General features: G+C 45.4%; 1 protein-coding gene across 3 annotated transcripts in view; it reads left to right on the forward strand.

Annotated features, from left to right (window-relative positions):
* DRC1 (dynein regulatory complex subunit 1) overlaps positions 1-20,476 on the forward strand; it is a 40,520-nt gene that overhangs the window by 11,939 nt on the left and 8,105 nt on the right. For all 3 annotated transcript variants that reach the window (XM_028099524.2, XM_088026167.1, XM_088026168.1), the window contains exons 3-10: positions 2,248-2,360; positions 3,961-4,144; positions 4,739-4,876; positions 5,797-5,883; positions 6,780-6,902; positions 13,327-13,466; positions 17,417-17,551; positions 17,831-18,063. In XM_028099524.2, coding sequence (XP_027955325.2) covers positions 2,248-2,360; positions 3,961-4,144; positions 4,739-4,876; positions 5,797-5,883; positions 6,780-6,902; positions 13,327-13,466; positions 17,417-17,551; positions 17,831-18,063 — 1,153 coding nt within the window. The remainder of the gene's footprint in view (positions 1-2,247; positions 2,361-3,960; positions 4,145-4,738; positions 4,877-5,796; positions 5,884-6,779; positions 6,903-13,326; positions 13,467-17,416; positions 17,552-17,830; positions 18,064-20,476) is intronic.

Raw genomic sequence — 20,476 nt, forward strand, 5'->3', positions numbered from 1 at the left:
AGGAAGAGGGCTGCCCAAGTGGGCCTGATGGGGGAAGGTTACATGGAGAAAGTGGGATTTGAGCTGCATCTTGGAAAAATAGGTGGGACTTACAAAAGCAGAGAGGAGAGAGATCATTTCTGGCAGAAGTTGAAGTGCACTTACTGGGAGAAAAAAATACTCAAGTTACTGAAATGTCATTATAGAGCATAGAGATCTATAGAGACACCTGAGTGAACCGTATGGTACTGTGTCAAGGATAAGATACTTGATGTGGCAGAAAGAATACTGAACCGTGGTGTGTTCTTGGTCCTGATCAGGTGCTCACTGTGACGTAGATGAGTCATGCCCCCTCTCTGTACTGGGGTTACTCCGTCAAAGTGTCAATGATCTCTGAACATCGCTGGGTAGGATCACAAGAATATCGTATAGAATCTGGAACCTACTGTTATAGTTTATACTGCTATGGTCTTGAACCTACTGTTATAGTTTATACTGCTATGGTCTTGAAAATACACTTCATCTGGAGCACGCTTTGAGTGTGAACCCGGAGAGATAATGTTGTTTTCATTAGCAGCTTTTCAAGCTTCCTTTCACTTAGGACTTAAGTCATGTAAAGTGTTGGCATAGAAAAGAAATGTATAAAAACCAAATGCTGCCTTCCTCAATGTCAAGATATTAATAACCAGTTCTACCCTAAGACTTGGACAGGAAGGGCCACTGTCCTTGGCCCTGAACCTTATCAGTCATTTTTAATTGGTGATTCTTTTGTTTCCTATCTTGCTCCAATTTTATAAATATATTCTTCCAAGTTTTCTCTTAGAAGCTTTATTGTTCTATCATTTACATTTTGGTCTCTAATCTATCTTGAATTGATTTTTGTGGGTGGTGTAAAGGTAAGGCTCAAGGTTCACTGTTCTGTGTATGGATTTTTAATTGACCCAGCACCATTTATTGAAAAGATCATCCTTTCCCCACTGCACTGCAATACACCTTTGTTGTGAATCAGGTGATCACCTATTGGATTTGTTTCTAGATTCTCTATTCTGTTCTATTGGTCTACTTGTCTGGCTTTATACCAGTTCCACACTATTTTAACTACTGTAGCCTTATGACAGGTCTTGACATCTGGTGGAGTGGGTCCTCTAGTTCTGTGGTTCTTCAAGATTGCCTTGGCTATCCTTGACCTTTTGCATTTCCATATAAATTTTACAATCAGCTTGTCAGTTTCCACCCAAAAACCTGCTGGGATTTTTAAGAAGTTTTATCTATATATTTTAGAGAGAGAGTGGGGGTGGGGGGTGGGGAGATTGGGGTTAAGGGGAGGGGGAGAGGTGGGGGGAGAGAGAGAGAGAGTCCTCAAGCAGACTCCCGCTGAGCGTGGAGCCTGATGTGGGGTTCAATCCCAGGACCCTGAGATCATGACCTGAGCAGAAATCAAGAGTCAGCCACTTAACCCACAAGCCACCAAGTTGTCCCCTGCTGGGGACTTTAACTGAGGTCGGATTTAGGAAAGAATTAATGTCTTAACAACAATGAGATGTACAATCTGTGAGTATAAAATATCCCTCCATTTATTTAGGTATTCTTGAATTTTGCTCAACAATGTTTTACACTTTGTGTTGAGGCTCTAAGTGTTTATTGCTGATATATAAAAGCACAATTGGTTTTTGTATAGTGACCTGATATTCAGCAACTTTGTCAAATTCACTTGTTAATTCTTTTTTTTTTTTTAAAGATTTTATTTATTTATTCATGAGAGACAGAGAGAGAGAGAGAGAGAGAGAGAAGCAGAGGGAGAAGCAGGCTCCCCGCTGAGCAGGGAGCCCGATGCGGGACTCGATCCCAGGACCCTGGGATCATGACCTGAGCCGAAGGCAGACGCTTAACCATCTGAGCCACCCAGGCGCCCTCACTTGTTAATTCTAATAGCTGTCCTGTGGTTTCTTTTGTTTGCATGTTTAATTTTTTATATGTATAACCCTATCATCGGAAAATGACGGTTTTATCTTTTCCTGTGTCTGTTCGTCTGTTGGTGACTGTAACATTTTCTGTTTTGCTTTTTTTTTTTAAAGACTTTATTTATTTGTTTGACAGAGAGAGAGAGAGCACAAGCAGAGGGAGAAGCAGGCTCCCCGCTGAGCAAGGAGCCTGATGCTGGGTTCAATCCTAGGACCCTGGGATCATGACCTGAGCCGAAGGCAGACACTTCACCGACTGAGCCACCCAGGTGCGCCTCTAACTTCATAAATTCTTCTTTGTTTTCAGAAATTGGCTAAACTGCTGCTCTGTGGCACTGAGTTGGTGACAAATATCCAGGTGGCTACAGATATCCGAGAGATCCACAGGAGAGTGGAAGAACAGGAGATCAAGCGTCAGAGGTAAGGAGCCCCTGCTCTGCAGCCTGGGGGACATGAGGGCACCTCTTCCGTGGGTCCCCAAATTCTCCCCAACTGTTGGAAGGTGGCTGTATCAAACTCAGTCTAGCAGGTTCCTCTTATTGGCCCTTAGGAATGAATCTCTTCCTTCCCTCTTGCTTTCCTCCCTTCTTCCTCCTTTCCCCACTTGGCCATTTTAGCTTCTCTCCACGATAGCGTGATTTTAACAGTTTTTAGCTGTTTAGCATAAGTAATTCCTTCAGCACCTTTACTAGCTTTATCAGTATGCAGTTGACTTTATTCTTTTTTTTTTTTAAAGATTTATTTATTTATTTGAGAGAGCGAGAATGAGAGAGAGAGAGTACATGGGGGGGGAGGGTCAGAGGGAGAAGCAGGCTCCTCACCGAGCAGGGAGCCCGATGCGGGACTCGATCCCGGGACTCCGGGATCATGACCTGAGCCGAAGGCAGTCGCTTAACCAACTGAGCCACCCAGGCGCCCTGGTGACTTTATTCTTGCCACTTCCCACTGCCTGCCTTGGGCTGTATACCCAGCCCTGAAGTGGCTGATATCCCAGCCACGCCAGGGAGTTAGGCTTTGTCCTGTAACCACTGATTAAAAACTGAAGGTCTTAAGCGGCAGCGTTACAGGATAAATGTGGACTTTAGAAAGACGACCTGGTTGTTATTTTTCATTTTTTGAGGACAAAAGTCAAGTGAATTATCATATGGACTCTGCTCTAGCTCAGAAGTGAGGCGAGAAGGAGAGAGGAGCATGAGGTTAAGTTGTTACTTCTGTCCTGTAGGGGTTGGCGCTCAAGTCAGAGGGCAGCCTCCTAGAATGACAGTCTGTTAAGGTAGGGAGATAGTCTTGGCATGTGTCCTAGCAGCTGTTCTGGGGGGGGGGCTCGCCTCTCGTCCTCACACCTCCCTTCAGTCTGGTCCTCTCCTCAGTACACTCCATCACAGAGACTCTTTGGATTTTCCATTGCTTAATAGTGGAGTTTCCCTATTTGTATGTCCCCTTGGTCATTTATCGATAATTTGGGAGAGGAACGGCCACACGCCTGAAGTCGTGTTGATAACCAAAAACAATAATAAGTATACCCTTTGTTAACAGACTGCTGTGCTGAGCATTATCTCACTTAACTTCGACAGTAGTCGTATGAAAGTAGGTGCTTTCATCCTCTCCCTCTAACAGAGGAGAAAAATGCAGCTTGCAGAGGGTAAGGGACTTGTCTCATGTTGAGAGTCAGTTAGTGGCAAAGTCAGGCCTTGGTCACTGGAGTCATATAGTTTGTTACAGAAGTATGTGACAAATTGACTCTTGATCCGCACGCATGTGTGTGTGTATAAATCAGTATAGCTTTAAGGACGATCTGCTTTTGTTATGTGTCACTTTGTTTATTTGGTCTCCTTACTGCCAGTCAGTCCTTAAGCTAAAAGAAGATTTCTCAGAGCCTGGTTTGGTTTTGAGCGGGGGTATCTGGAGGCAGTGCTTGGGACCCGGGTCTGGTATTTCAGACTCTCGTGAGCCTGCCTGCCTCCAGTAGGAGGCAGCTTCCAGAGCTGGGCTGGCACGGCCGGCCTGTTTGTATTCACAGACTTGAAAAGCTGGAGAATGAAGTCAAGACAAGCCAAGACAAATTTGATGAAATCACCGCAAAGTGGGAGGAGTGCAAACAGAAGAGAATTCCCCAGGACCTGTGGGACATGCTCAACACCCAGCAGATGCACTGCGCAGGGCTGATAGAGGACAAGAACAAGCTTATCAGCGAGTTACAGCAGGCAAGACTCCTGGCCCACCCTGCCATGTGGGCTCAGGCTGGGGGGTTTGCCTGGCTTATTTGTTTGCTCTACCTGAATGGAAAAATGTGGAGGCCTCACTTCACTACTCGGATTATCGCATAACTCAGGCAATAAATTCAACCAGAAGGAAAAGCTTTGGAGTAATTTTAGAACTATTGGTGACCTTAGCAAGATGTATGTTGGTAGCAAATGCTGTGTCAGATTTTACGTTTTCAATTAAGGAATGGAACTTAGTCTGTAGTATATAGATTCCCATGTTGGATCCTGGATCTTCATTGCTCAGCTGGGGCGCCCTAGGCTGTCTGGGAGCTTACGGGGAGATTTGGAGCAAGTAGTCATGGAGGGTTTGATCCTGCTGCTCGTTCCAGCTTTGCCCCGAGCTGAGGCCACTCCACTCCATCTGTCTGTGCCTTCTCCTGGGCGTCCTCAGATTCTTCTGAAGTTAATTTTGCTTTATATAGTTGCAATTCCTAATGTTCACAGATACCGAAGAGAGAGGTCCAAGTGGAGTGCACTTGGCACCTCTTGCTTCTGTCTTAGTTGGCGGCCAACTTTTGACACGCTCTTCTCTAGGAGTTGAAAATAAAAGATGACCAGTATGTGAAGGATTTGAAGAAACAGTCAGATGACATCTGCCTGCTTCTGGAGCGAATGGAAGAACAAGTGAAGCATGTCATGAAAACCTTCCGTCAGGAGCTCAACTACATTGAGGTAACAGGGTGTGAAAGGGCTGCCTTCTGCCCACGGGTAGCGCCTGGGAGGAGGGCCAGGTCTGTCCCAACCGTGCCAGGTGTCTCGTCCTCTGGTTTCGGCCCCTTCATTTGTTTACCCATTCATTGGCTCATCCAACAAGTATTCATCAAGCGCCTACTATGTGCCAGCCACTGTACCAGGTGCTGGGGATACAGCTATGAACAAAGTCCTCGACGGAGTCTGTATTCTAGTAGGAGACAGCTAGACAATAAACAGATAAACTACTAAATATATAGTTGGACAGGTGGTAATCAGTGCTTTGCAAGAAAATAAAATCATGTAAGGATAAGAAGAGTGGAGGAGGGGGGTATTTGTGAGCTGTTGATTTGTTGTATTTATGGCAGCCAGGGGGTGGGGGCATGGGAAAACAGGTTCTAGAATCAACACTTTGAATTTGAATGGAATGTTAAGGATTGAGATTGAGACCTTTCCAAAATGGAAGAGAGCCAAGAGGGTGGGGACCTCTCTGTTTGGATTATTCTAGATTCTGTTCTGCATTCCTTGGCCTACCCTTTGTGAGCAACATGCTCCTTTGTTTTGTGGGAACCCCAAGCATAGCAATGCAGCAGCCCTGGGTGTGATTGAAGCATATGCCAGGGCTTGCCCTGTAACTGCCCTCAAGGGCACTCACTGGCCTTCCTCCAGCTCCCTCCTCTGATATTGGCTGAGCCACAGGGCAGTTGGCACATTTCTTCTCGAAATTTATGGGAAGCCCAGACGTCATAACACTAATTTCCACGCAACAGTTTGCATTTGGATTTGACTTGGGCTATCTCGTTGGTACATGGCATCTTGTGCAAATACTTATGAGTTCTTTCATACTGTGGAACCTGCCCAATCAAAACAGACACAAGAGCCCTCTTCCTTCTTGGTCGTAGAAAGCATTTGAGGTAGAACGACGGGAACTGCTGACCAGTAATAAGAAGAAATGGGAGCAGGCCCTGCAGGCTCACAATGCCAAAGAGGTAAAGGGGCAGTGGGTGGGGGAGGGCATGGTGGCAGTGTCAGGGGTAATCCATGGAGTCTGGGGCAATAGCTGCTGAATCTGTATCTTGGGGAGGATTGCCATGGCAGACATTTACTACTGCACTTCATGGTTAGTCAGTGTGGCCCTGCGGGTGGCGGCTGCCTCTGGTGGTGACATTTGTTTCTGGTAGCTGTGAATACCACCTTCCTTTGCAGCTCACCGGGATTCTGGTGGTCCTGTCATTCTCTTCTTTGTTCCCAGGCTTCTACCCCAGGCACGGATATGTGTGACCCAGGAAGATGTTTTAAAGGATGTGGGGGTTATCACTTTACTTCAGAGACATAAAGAACAAAGAAATAATAGCTTGACCAAGATCCAGTGGATTTTTTTTTTTTTTTTTTTTTTTGAGAAATACAAATGTCTGACCACAGGGCCCACGGCTAATTTCTTCTTTTTTTTTTTTTAAAGATTTTATTTATTTATTTGAGAGGGAGAGAATGAGAGACAGAGAGCACGAGAGGGAAGAGGGTCAGAGGGTCCGAGGGAGAAGCAGACTCCCTGCTGAGCAGGGAGCCCAATGTGGGACTCGATCCCGGGACTCCAGGATCATGACCTGAGCCAAAGGCAGTCGCTTAACCAACTGAGCCACCCAGGCGCCCCCACGGCTAATTTCTTAATGGAACAATCCTCTTGGAGTTTCTCAAGTTAGGAGGCTCCAGAGTAAGGTAAACAATACAAAGCCTTGGGGCACAGGAGCTTCTGAGGGCCGACTGACTCCCTCCAGACTCATGACACTTGGAGACCCTTCAATGTGTCATGCTTGTCAGGCCACTGGAAGGATTGAGTCAAGACAGCGATAGGGCTGACTTTCCTCTTGTCTTCCTGTGCCTTCAGCTGGAGTATCTTATGAACCGCATCAAGAAAGTAGAGGACTATGAGAAGCAGCTGAACAGGCAGAGGATATGGGACTGGGAAGAGTACAACATGATCAAGATCAAACTGGAGCAGGATGTGCAGGTCTGACTCGTTCCTCGGCGTCTGGGTGGCGGAGCAGAGTACTCGTGCACGTTGAATCCTTGGTGACTGCCCAGAATGTTCTAGAGTTAGTCCATTCAACAGATATGTATTCATTATCTGCTTTCTTTCAAATGATCATATCTGTGTGTCAGGACCAAAGCAGAACAGCCACCATCTAGTGAGTAACTAGGCACTTAAGACACAGTGTCTCTAGTCCTCATACTAACACGGAAGGGAGGAATCACGGACCACATTTTATATGTCAGGAAATAGGCTACTTACCTGGCAAATGGTAGGCCCTGGATTCAAACCCAGCTCTGTCTGGCTCAATAGCCTATAATGTTCCTGATATTCTAAATAGCCTCTGGCTGATGGTTGGACATTGCAGTAAGGCAGATCCGACTTGCCATCAGAAAGATCTTCCTTCCTTCCTTCCTTCCTTCCTACCTTCCTTCCTTCCTTCCTACCTTCCTTCCTTCCTTCCTACCTTCCTTCCTTCCTTCCTTCTTCCCTTCCTCCCTCCCTCCCTCTGTTCCTTTCTTCCAAAGATTTATTTGAGAGAGAGAGAGAGAGAGAGAGCGCACATGCTCTGGTGGGGCAGAGAGAGAGGGAGAGAATCCCAAGTGGACTCTGTGCTGAACATGGAGCCTGACGTGGGGCTGGATCTCACAAACCTGAGATCCCAGCATGAGCTGAGACCAAGAGTCGGACGCTTAACCGACTGCGCCACCCAGGCGCCCCAGAAAGAACTTTCTAATAGTTAGAACTATCCAATATAGAAAAGGGTCATTCCACAAAACAAGGAGTCTTCTATCTCATAAAGTATTTAAAGGCTGCATGACTATGTCTGTCTTCAATGCTGAGGAAGGATTCTTGCAGTGGAAGGAGGTTAGATTTTCTGGTTTGTGAAGTTCTTTCCAAGCCTAGGATTCTGTGCTTCAAAGTTAGTTAAAAAAAGCTCATCTCTAATTATATTTAGGTGTGATGTAATTACCTCTTAATATTCCAGCACAGTCTATTCATTTCCGTTTCTGTCTAGAAAAACTTGTTAGACTAAAGCTTTTCCACATAGCCTGTGATAGAATTTCAGGAACTACTACTGTTGTGGCTTTATGTAACAAGGTGGAATCAAAACCCCTCCAGACTACAGATATTCTTACCAGTCTTGAGAATTTTCCTGGGCCTTTCTCCTATTAATGTCATGGAAATGAGAGTCACTGACAAGGAACAGTGGAAGTCTGAAAGCAGCGCTGCGTATGTGGGCTGTATACATGACACTTTTAATGAAAGTGGCTATTGTTAAGCTTTCTTTAGTCATTTTGGTTTTATAATAATTTATGGGACAAAACTACACACTGCTGACGTCCAACAGTGAAATAATGGAAACTCATGTTCTTTTATTTGTTGTTTTGTTTTTTCTTTTGTGTTAAGAGCACGTAACACAAGATCTACTCTCTTGACACAATTTTAAATATACAATAACAGCATTGTTACTCAAAGACCTTCTGTTGTGCCGTTAGATCCCCAGAACTTATTCATCCCACATAACTGAAACTTTGTGCGCTCTGACCAACTCCTCCCGCCTTCCCCTCCCCCAGTTTGACTATTTTAGATCCCACATACAAGTGAGACCATGCAGCGTTTGTCTTTCTGTGTCTTGCTTATTTCATTTATTAGTATAATGTCCTCCCTGTCCATCCACGTTGTTGCAAATGGTAGATTGTCCTTTTTTTTTAAGATTTTTTATTTATTTTTTGTCAGAGAGAGAGAGAGAGAGAGAGAGAAGAGCACAAGCAGGGGGAGCGGCAGGCAAAGGGAGAAGCAGGCTCCCCGCTGAGCAAGGAGCCCGATGCGGGACTCGATCCCAGGACCCTGGGATCATGACCTGAGCCGAAGGCAGATGCTTAACCAACTGAGCCACCCAGGTGTCCCCTAGATTGTCCTTTTTTAAGGCTGAGGAAGATTGCATGATATGCCTAAACCACATTTTCTTTCCCCATTAGTCCACTGATGGGCATTTAGGTTGTTTCTATCTCTTGACCGTTTTGAATATGCCACAATGTACACGGGTATGCAGACATCTCTTCAAGATCCAGATCTCAGTGCCTTTGGATCTATATCCAGAAGTGGGATTATTGGATCAAATGGTAGCTCTATTTTTTATCTTTTGAGGAACCTCCGTATTGTTTCCAGAGTGGCTGCACCAGTTTGCATTCCCACCATCGGTGCACGAGCTTTCCTGTTCCATATCCTTGCCAGCACTTGTCGTCATTGGTTTTTTGACAATGGCTATCCTAAGAGGTGTGAAGTGATATCTCTTTGTAGCTTCGATTTGCATTTCCCTGATAAGTAGTGACGTTGAGCACCTTTCATAAACCTATTAGCCATTTGTATGTCTTCTGATCAGGTAGTTTATTATTATTATTATTTGCTATTGAGTTGTAGGAGTAGAACCTCACATTCTTAATCTAATCCTCAAATGCTTGAACAAAGTCAAAAAATTCTGGGACGTGGGGAGATTTTGGGGGTAAGGGGTGATGGAAGACTAAGGAAGTGAGGGATGGAGAGGCAGAGAGCCCGGGAGACCAGCGTCTCCTGGCTTCCCCTGTCCAGTTGGACTACCTGTGGAGTGTGGGTATGTGGGAGGCAGGCAGATGGAGAGATTCAGCGCGGGGCATTGTGTGCAGTTCCTGTGCACAGTGGTTCTTTCCTGGGTTAGCATGGAAAGCAGGAGTATACTGTCCCACATTACCCTTTAACTAGGAACAGATAATCTAATCAGGGATTACCATTATTACCATATGTGGGGTATTTTAGTAGATCGAACTTGATCATAATGCCACTTAGGTGTACTTCACTACACAGTAAAGTCAAATAGCATTGGTTTTTGTCAAGAAGATACAGCTCAACATCAAATTTGCTCTTCCTAAGTAATTCATAGCACTGTATCAGTTCTAAAATACACAATTAAAAGTTTTGCAAATCGCAAAAACCCGAAGGATCCAATACACAGAGATTTGGTTTGATGGGTAAAGTACAAGAAGTAAAAAAGAGAATGTATACTTTCCGAATGCTTACTGCCAGTAAGGTGACATTCTTAATGAGCAAGAAAAAAAAGAATGCCTGTAAACATTATGCACTGGAGAAGGATTTTACCATACCTGCCCACTGCCCCAAAATAACACTACTAGAAACACTTAGTTCTTGATGCAGGAAACAAATGCTTTTTCCTTTAGGTCCTACTTGTGCTTTTAAAATTGTAAAATGGTTTAGGGTTCAACTTCAGGGACTGTTACCTTTAATACCAGAATATTAATCACAAAAATCAAATACAAGTTACTTATTTAACAAATACCGTGAACTTACATTGTGCAAAGTGCAAAGATAAACAAGGCACAGTTCCTGAGAGTGGAGGTGAAAAGGCCCGGCAGGATCTCTGAGGTCAGCCCACAGGACTAGGGCAAAGGCTGTTTCAAATTTCCATTCTACTTGGGGTGATGGTGACAGCTGGTTTTCTGGAGCTTGTGGGGCAAGAGGTGGCCTGCAAAGCGGCTGTGGAGAGGCTTGTACTGACGCAGGAAGAACGGGAAGGTGGGATCAATGTAATGTACCATATTATGTAATGTAATGTACATACATGTAATGTAATGTACCATTATACTGACGGCCTTTTGGGGCAGGTTGGATTGTAATCTTTATAAATTATTCACAAAACCCGAACACGACGTTTCGCCATTAGTCTTGGGAACATAAAGTACAGTTTCGCGGCAATATCTTCGGGTCATTGAAGAATAAGTGCAGACAGTTAACAAAATCAGTTACAATTTTAAAATATAAAACTATTTTCAATGTATGACAACCAAGGATGGCTGCATGTTGAGACTAAACCCTGAAATAATTGACAAGAGTCACCGGTACCAAAATTATCTTGAGCAGAAGCTGTTGAAAACAAATAATGAGTCACATAATTCGTGCAACCACCTGCTGTAGACTCTCTTGGGTGAGACTACAAGACTGTTAGTTCTGCACGTTCATTGACAGCACTGCCAATAACTCCCAAAGGGCATTGTGACTGTGGAGGTGGTAGATTGAGTGCCACATGTCTTGGACCAGAGCTGGGGTGATGGAGCAGCTGATCTGTGATCCCCTAGAGATGGAAAGCCCACAGTGCATGTTGCATTGCTAGTCCTTCCATGCATCAGTCTCCTAGGAACATATTCTAGCAAAGAGCAGGAGCAGGTGCGCTCCACAAGAGAAAATAAAATGGGTTAATAAATAATGAACCACAAGCGCAAGCAAAGAAGTGCAAATTAGAACCAGCAGGTGACAGAGTTTCTTTGTTGTTTTGCCTATAAGATCAGCTCAGATGTGAGTTCTTTCAGGTCACAAAGAAAAAGACATGGCCTAATTAATTCAGAGTTTTGTGAACTGTGTTGAGCTAGGTGAGGTACGAGTGGTGGTTTCACAAAACTAACAAAAAAAGTGAGTCAGTGATTTTTTTTTTTCCTTTCAAGATGTATTATGTAGGATAAAGAGACAGTCGGTTTCCGTAGTTAGTATTATCTAATAATCTGCCTTCAGGAATGAAATTTACGTGAACACTCATGGGCTAGAGCTTGCATTTGTAACTCACATGGTCTCACTTCCTTATAAATGTAAAAACTGTTCTATGGCCAAATAAGTTTGGGAAATGCTGTCTTAGTGATAGGGGCTTATTGCAAGGCTATGAGAAAAAGGAGGTCCCTGGATGTCATCAGAGCAAACACCAGGCACTTGGGGTCTCAGCCACTCACTGTCGGTCCAAGTCAGAGCAACTCCGGAGAGTGTTCGTACCTTCCCAGGTTATCTCCATCCAACAAGGAGCTTTTCTATTGGACTTTGTTTTGAGCCACCTCCTAGGTCAGTGGCCTTCCCGATGTCCAGGGCTGGTTTTGTTTGGAGCACAAGGGCATAAATCATTGTGAGTTCCCTGCCCATAATGGAGATTTAGAACCCTCTGGGATAGTTAAACAGGGTACTCTTGACTAATTCTCTCACTTATCCATGCCAGTGCCTTTGTTCTCCTCTGCATCACCTCCTGGCCAGTTACCCTCCTTGAGGATGGTCCACAGTCGCGAGGGGAATGCTGTCTGGACTCACTTCCTAAGTTGATTCCTTGGCAAGGCTCTGTAGCCGCGTGGAAGGAGATGGGGGAAGGAGGCTTGATTGAGTGCCACATGTCACATGTCCCTGCCTGTCAAGCTCTGATCACGCTTAATTACATCCTCTGTTCCTGCATTTCCACTCAGGAAAGGCCGGAGCAAGCTTGCCTTTATTTGCCCTGCTTCTAGCCTTGTCTTGCTCTTGACATTTTTTTTTTTTAACTGTCAGAGTGACTTTCTTTCTTTCTTTCTTTCTTTCTTTCTTTCTTTCTTTCTTTCTTTCTTTCTTTCTTTCTTTCTTTCTTTCCTTCTTTCCTTCTTTCCTTCTTTCCTTCTTTCCTTCTTTCTTTTGATTTATTTATTTATTTTAGAGAGAGAGAAAGAACATGAGCAGGAGGGGCAGAGGGAGAGGAAGAGAGAATCCCAAGCAGACCGCATGGAGCCCAACGTAGGGCTTGATTTCAGGAACCTGAGATCAGGACCTGAGCTGAAACCCAGGAGTCAGTCGCTTAACCACTGCACCCCCCAGACGCCCCCAGAGCGATCTTTCTCTACTGCCCTGCTGCTCTACCAGCCTCTTTTCTGACCATTTCCTGCCTCATACCTCACACTCTACTCTGCTCGTGGTTTCCCCAAAGCACCTCATTCCCATGCCCCTCTGGAGCTCTGTCCCCTGAGGTGTCCACCTGAGCTACTCCTACTCATTTTCCAGGTCTCAGTTAGACATGCTGGGGACATGAGTGGGGACACCTCTGTGGCAATATGAACTTCTATGGTATTTCTGGTGGGGTGATGTGTATCTCCAGAGGGTCTGGTGCTCAGCACCAGAGGGGGCCAGACTGGAGGCTCTAAATGTCATCTCTCTCGGGCTTTAGGGACACAGGCTTTAAGCTTGCAGTTGAATGATGGATATAGTTTTTAAAGATTTCATTTATTTATTTGAGGGAGAGAGAGGGAGAGCACAGAGGGAGAGGGAGAAGCAGACTCCCCAATGAGCAGGGAGCCTGATGTGGGACTTGATCCCAGGACCCCGAGATCATGACCAGAGCCAAAGGCAGACCCTTAGCCAACCGAGCCACCCAGGTGCCTGAATGATGGATATATATATATATTTTTTCTGGTTGGCCTTTCATTTGCCTCTAATGCCAGATTTTCTAAGAATTCAAGTGGAGGCACTTGTCCCTTCGGTTCCTCTGACATGACTCCAGAACAAAGAATCAGGGACCCTCAGGTACAAACAGTGATACCAGGGCCAGTGAGTATTATTATTTTTTAAACCTTAGGTTCTTGAGCAACAGCTTCAGCAGATGAAAGCAACTTATCAGCTAAACCAAGAGAAGTTGGAGTACAACTTCCAGGTGCTGAAGAAGAGGGACGAAGAGAGCACAGTGATCAAATCCCAGCAGAAGAGGAAGATCAATCGGTAAGCGAGCATGCAGAACATCAGCCCTGCTGTGCTGAAAATGGGGATGGGGATGAACTCTCCCCTTCCGGAGGAGTGCGAGCTATTAACAATATAACCAAGTCTTATTCAAAGAGTTTTTGGGGAAAAGATAATACTTTCAACTGCTCCACCGCCTCCCCCATGAAAGAATGTACAGCAAAAAGTCCGTCTCCCCATTTTGTGTGGTACCTCTTTCCCACCTCTGTAAGAATTGTTCTTTTCTTTTATTTCTTCCAGAATTTCTTTAACCACATACAAGCAAACACAGATAAATACTCTCACCACTCCCTCTGTTTTTAGACCAAATGATAGCATTCTATACATTCTATACACACTTTTCTGTGTCTTGAATGTTTCCATATCAGTTCATAAAGAGCTTTCACATGATTTAATGTCCCTGTGGATGGACATTTAGATCGCTTCTAATCTTTTGCTACTGCAAATGATACCAGTGTAGGTACTCATGCCAGGGTCTCACTCTGCAGATGCGCAGAGCTCTCTGTAGGACAAATTCTCCACTTGTTATCACAGAAGCAGTACTGTGCGTTTTAGAGAAGCAGGAAGTACCACACGTGAAAGTAAGATAAAAACAAAAACAGGGGCGCCTGGGTGGCTCAGTCAGTTAAGCGTCTGCCTTCGGCTCAGGGCATGATCTCAGGGTCCTGGGATCGAGCCCCGTGTTGGGCTCCTTGCTTGGTGGGGAGCCTGCTTCTCCCTCTCCCTCTGCCTCTCCCCCTGCTTGTGCTTGCTCTCTCATTCTCTCTGTCAAATAAATAAATAAATAAAAGCTTAAAAAAAAAACCCCAAACCATAAAACACCATATTCCTACCACCAGAGATTGTGTAGTGTGTCTCTTTCTAGATCTCTCCTTTCTCTCTCTCCCTCTCTCCATCTATCTGTGACAGCCACAAATCTGTACAGTTTGTGAGGAGTTCTCGGGGAAGCCTTCCTGAAGAAGTGAAATAGTGGAAGGGGGGAAGGATGTGAATTGGTAAAAAGGAGTTAGGGCTCCAGGGTAGACAGTACCAGAGCCAGGAATGAAGGGCAGGGCTGAAGACAAGGAAGTAGGAAGACGAAAGTTCCACCGTTGATGAAAGAGACTGCACTGTGGGAGAGGGGAGGTGGTAGGATGGGAGGTGGGCAGAGGTATGTGAGACAGACCTTGGGTTTGATCCCAAGGGCAGAAACATGAGTGGCATCATCCCCACCATCCCTTCCCTGGCTCTTCCCACTGACTTCAAGCACGCACAGTTTCCCTTATCCTAAAAAACCCTTCAGCCGACCCTTTTGCTCCTGGGTGAGGCTAACTGTTTCTCTTCTTGCTTGCTTGGCCATTTTCCTCTTGCCACCAGCCCCTCCCCTCACCTCCAACACTCGTAATTTGACCTCTGACCCCAGAATTGGACAACCACTTCCCTCTGTAGGTGACCAGTGATGTCCTTCTAGCCAAATAACCACGGCTCTTCCTCAGGTCTCATCCTATTGTTACTGGCACTGAATCTCAGAATTTTTCTCCTTTGGCTTTTATGACTCTAAAATATTTGTTCTTCTTTCTCAGTGTATTCCTAATTGGTTTCCTTTGGTGGTTCTGCTTTCTCTTGCCTGATTAGATATTCTAGAAAGCATCTTACCCCTTTGCTTTATATTTTTATTCCATCCACCCTCTACACCAGTCTCATGGCTTTGAATATGACCTCTTTTTTTAAAAAAATATTTTGTTTATTTATTTGAGAGAGAGAGCATGAGTGGGGGAGGTGGGGAAAGGGAGAAGCAGACTCCCCGCGGAGCAGGGAGCCCGACGTGGGGCTCAATCCCAGGACCCTGAGATCATGACCTGAGCCGAAGACAGATGCCTAACCGACTGAGCCACCCAGGCGCCCCCTGAATGATGACCTCTTTCTCAATGACCCCCAGCTACATATCCCTAATCCTGACCTCTCCTCCTCACTTTATCTGGGACTGCCAAAAGATATTTCAGCTTGGAAAGTGGCTGTCACTGCCAAGGGACAAGTTTTGAAACCCAACTTGCCTACCCTCCCAGTCTTCCTTCACCCCCCCCCTGCGCCGCACCATCCCCTCCATCTCTAGCTTCTAGCCAGTCACGAAGGAAGGGACGTTTTGTTGAGCCTCCTCTTGCAGTCACCCATCCTGCCTACTTCCTGTCTTCCTACCTTGCCCAGACCTGCAGCAGGCACCCAGAGTTGATTTCTGTTTTATTAGCTTCTATGGTTAGATGACACATAGAAACCCCTTTGCTAAGTGACATGGGGAAAAATACTTTGGGATAGCTACTTAATAATTTTTTTTCTTAATGCAGTTTTTTCCACCTATATGTGGAAAATCTCCTAGAGTGTTGTAGTTAAGAAAATGAATTAGAGGGGCGCCTGGGTGGCTCAGTCGTTAGGCGTCTGCCTTCGGCTCAGGTCATGATCTCAGGGTCCTGGGATCGAGCCCCGCGTCGGGCTCCCTGCTCAGCGGGAAGCCTGCTTCTCCCTCTCCCACTCCCCCTGCTTGTGTTCCCTCTCTCGCTGTGTCTCTCTCTGCCAAATAAAGAAATAAAATCTTTAAAAAAAAAGAAAATGGATTAGATATTGCTTTTTATCAGAGCCTAAGTGATTTTTGCATTTTATTGAGGCTGAAAACACAAAGGATGATGTTTGTGTGTTTAGGGACCCTATGCTTATTCCAGAATAATGCTTAAGAGGGAAAATTTTATTTTTAGAATTTTTATTTAGAGATTTTATTTATTTATTTTAGACAGAGACAAGTGGGGTGGAAGGGGAACGAAGAGCAGAAGGAGAGGGACAGGCAGACTCTGCACTGAGCACAGAGTCCGATGCGGGTCTCGATCCCAGGATCCCGAGATCACGACCTGAGCCGAAATCAAGAGTCGGACACTTAACCAACTGAACCACCCAAGTGCCCCTATCTTGAGAATTTCTAAGCTGAAAATATGTAGGCCTTCAGAGTCTGTCTTCCTGTGTAAATGGGGCACTGACATAAGACACCTCTTCACGGGTTTGAAGTCTGACATATGGTCCTGGGTCTAAGAGCTGTGTCTGCCGTGCATATTTCATGAGGCAAGTTTCCATGCACAGAGAGAGCTCCCAGAGCAGCGGGATGGGGAGCTGTGATGTGCCTAGGCTCACAGGGCCATTGGCCAGGCTATCACTGTCCCTTACTGTGCTGGAACCTTCGGCCACTCCCCTGGAGGGTGAGTTCCATGCCTCAGCTCTGGGCTCGCCGGCATCCTGTGTAAAGTGCCCCCCCCCCCCCAGCACTTTCACGTTCCACTGTGATGAGTGTGTCTTTGCCTCTGGCTTGACTGATCGTGCCTTCTGTTCGAACACATCCTTGTATTCATTGCTGTAGTCCAACATACCCCTGGCAAGAGACCTTCCATGTTTGATGAACGAGGGAGTGCATGAATGAACTATCGGACTCTTGAACAGTAGCAGCTCTCTGAGGACGGAGGGCTCATATCTCACAGACTTGTGGTGTGAAGTTTTAAGTTTTCCATTTCTATTTTCCTTGTTTTAGATGGGAAATGAACATCCAAATCATGGCAGTGAAATAGTTGAGATGCGCCCTTTAAAGATGTGAGGTGGCACTTGATACAGACATGCTCACAGGTGGCATGTTGGGGGAGGATTCAGTCACAGTCCTGAGTAGGAGACTGCCCCCTCGGTGGGTCAGGGCCTCTGGACCGATGTAAATGAGTCAAGTCCTGGATGATCCCCTTACCTCCTGTGGCCTTCGTTTCCTCGATCACAGTCGGAGCCGCTGGGTTTGGGAATAAATGGGAGGGTTTTCTGCACCTGCACAACTCTGACCCTGGGGGCTGGAGAGTTGTGTGAAGTCGCTGAGGGGAGCAGACACCACAGCTTCTGTTCAGCTGCAGATGAACTTTGTCCCCTCTGCCCGGCAGCCTGCATGATACCCTCAACAATCTGAGATCAAAATACGCCAAACAGATCAAGCAGTTTCAGGAGGAGAACCAGTCGCTGACCTCCGACTACAAACGCCTTGTGACGCAATTCAAGGAGCTACAGAAATCTATGCGGTATTTTAGGGACCTGGGTTCCCAAGGCACGTGCCCTAGATAGAGGTGGGCCCAGGCATGAAGAGTCCTTTGTGCTGTCTTCCCCGTCCCTTTACTCGCATGTCCCCTGCCTTTTCTTGAGACGCGTGGGGACCACCTCCAGTCTGTCATAGGTGAGGACCGGCGACCCGGGACCGGGGTGCACCCCAGCTCCACTCCGCGCTCGCCCTACTGCTCATGGAGGGGACCCTGGCCAGGCCCCAGGCTCTGCTGGCCATACTGAGCAACTCTCCTTCACAGGCATTTTGCTCTTATTGATGACAAGCAGTTTCGGGAGATTTGGCTGATGAATGAAGAGGAGGCAAAGGATCTGATAAGCAGAGCCTTTGATGTAGACAGGATCATTCATACCCATCATCTGGGGCTCCCCTGGACGGCACCTGATTTCTGGTTCCTGAGGAATGTGGGACCTATATCTCAGCAGCCGCAGAAGTCTGCCACACAGATATTAGAAGAGGTGCTGATGCAAGCAGGTGACTGGAATGGTATCCTAGAGTCCTAGAGCCCCAGAGCTGGGGGCCTGTCAGACCATCAGGTCAACCCCATTCATTTCAAAGATGAGCAAACTGAAGTCCAGAGAAGGGGGAGGAGGTCTTGTGGCTGGAAGGTCCATAGTTGTGGCTTTTAAACCTGTAATTTAATTGATAGCTTTACCCTCTTCCCTGTTATTATAACCTGGTAGTTCGATCTAGAAGCTTGATCAGATTCAGACTTGGTTTAGTTTTGCTGAATACATTGTTGTTACCTCCATTGGGATAAACTAATGGCAGTTTGTCTCTCTCTTTGGGAGGCGAGCAACCATTGGTAGTCATTGTCTAAGATCCATTAATTGCCTTAGGGGTTGCAAAATGGTGATATTCTAAATTCTATCATATGTCTTCATTTATTAGCTGGACCACTTCTGAAAAGAGAATCTTCCCTTATTAGCTATTTGTTACCCTGAGACACAGTTCGTATAGGAAAGACAGGATAGATGCTGTTCTTTCTCTATTTACTAGTTTTCAAAATAGATGGGCTGGGTCTCTAGCATCTTCCAAAGGTGACCAGTAACGTTTTATAAAATAAATATCATTGGTCTCCTGGGTGGTGCAGCTGGTTAAGCATCTGACTCTTGGTTTCAGCGCAGGTGGTGATCTCAGTGTCATGAGATCGAGCCCCACATGGGGCTCTGTGCTCAGCTTGGAGTCTGCTTGAGCTTCTCTCTCTCTCTCCCTCCCCCTCTGCCCCCCCAACCCCACGCACTCTGTCTCCCTGTCAAATAAACAAACAAAAAAATAAATATCGTTATGAACACATTAGATTTAAACAAATTTGATGTGTTTCGGTTTACTGCACTTATTACCCTTACTGATACTTACATTGTCCATCTTTGGCCAGTGGGAGTCTCTTCATGTTGGCTTCTGGGTCCTTTTGACACAACCTCAGTAGTCGTTGATAGCGTCCTGGCTTTCCAGAATGACCAGATTTCCAGTCTCACATTATACGTTTCCTGCTTCAAGTCTGTAATCAGCCATTTCTCAAGGTCGAGGAGACCTGGTCCTTTTAAAGGGAATGGTATTTCAAAACCATAGTCTGGGAGCTGGAGTGCTCATTGTTTGGGATAGGTCAATTCCTAGGCCTTCCTAGTGGATGAGCATAGGGTGTAGAATTACATTTTCAGCATAAAATAAATCATGTGTTCATCCTGACACTTCCTAATCATCAGGATGCCAGAATTTTTACTTAACTTTATCAAAGTATATCTCCTTTCTCCTAACTTGAAAATCTTGGTGCACAGTGACTCCAAAATAATTACTCATTGCTTTTCCCACAACCACAGAACACTTGCAGAATAAAATATCAACCTACCACTAACAAATGATTACTAAAAATTGTTTAAACTTCTTTGAAGTTCTTTTTACTCTTAGGACACATTCCACTAGGGATGTACAGATTGCTGTCTTTTATTATTTATTTTTACATTTATTTTATGATTTATTTTAAAAAATATTTTATTTATTTGAGAGAGAGAGCTGGAGGAGGAGCAGAGGGAGAGGGGCAAGCAGACCCCACGCTGAGCGCGGAGCTGGACGTGGGGCTCGATCTCACGACCCTGAGATCATGACCTGAGCTGAAACCGAGAGTCAGATGCTCAACCAACCGAGTCACTCAGCCACCACCACCCCCATCCCCAGACTGGTGTCTTTTATTTTATTTATTTTTAATTTTTTTAAAAGATTTTATTTATTTGAGAAAGAGAGTGACGAGAGAGCACGAGCAGGGGCGAGGAGCAGAGGGAGAGGGAGAAGCAGACTCCTCGGCTGAGCAAGGAGCCCGACGTGGGTCCCAATCATGGGATCATGACTTGAGCCAAAGGCAGACGCTTAACTGACGGAGCCACCCAGGTGCCCTGATTGGTGTCTTTTAAAGTCACTTAGAATAGTTTCTATTTGGTTATGTCACCAACCGAATACATACTTAGGTCTTTTTGTTTTGTTTTACTTCTGATTGTTAGGGATTGCTTTTTACAATTTAATTTTGTTTTATAGTTATGTAAAATAGTTACATGCTTCCAAAGTCAAGTGTACGAAACAAGGTATCCTGGAGGAAGTGTAGTCTTATCTTCTCACTTGGTTTTACCCCCTTTCTGTAGGTAACTATCTAAAAATGTATGGTTTATCTTTCCATTGCTTTTAAAAACAAATGTGTATATATATTTGTTTGTATTTATATAGACCCACTTCTTATGTATTTTATTTTTTTTAAAGATTTTATTTACTTATTTGACAGAGAGAGCGAGAGAGCACCAGCAGGGGCAACAGTAGAGGGAGAGGGAGAAGCAGGCTCCCCGCTGAGCAGGGAGCCCGATGCGGGGCTCGATCCCAGGACCCTGGGGTCACGACCCGA

The sequence above is a fragment of the Eumetopias jubatus genome, unplaced genomic scaffold, assembly GCF_037043125.1.
Source record: "Eumetopias jubatus isolate StellerSeaLion01/CBP00866 unplaced genomic scaffold, mEumJub1_p1.0 scaffold_9, whole genome shotgun sequence".
Classification (NCBI taxonomy): Eukaryota; Metazoa; Chordata; class Mammalia; order Carnivora; family Otariidae; genus Eumetopias; species Eumetopias jubatus.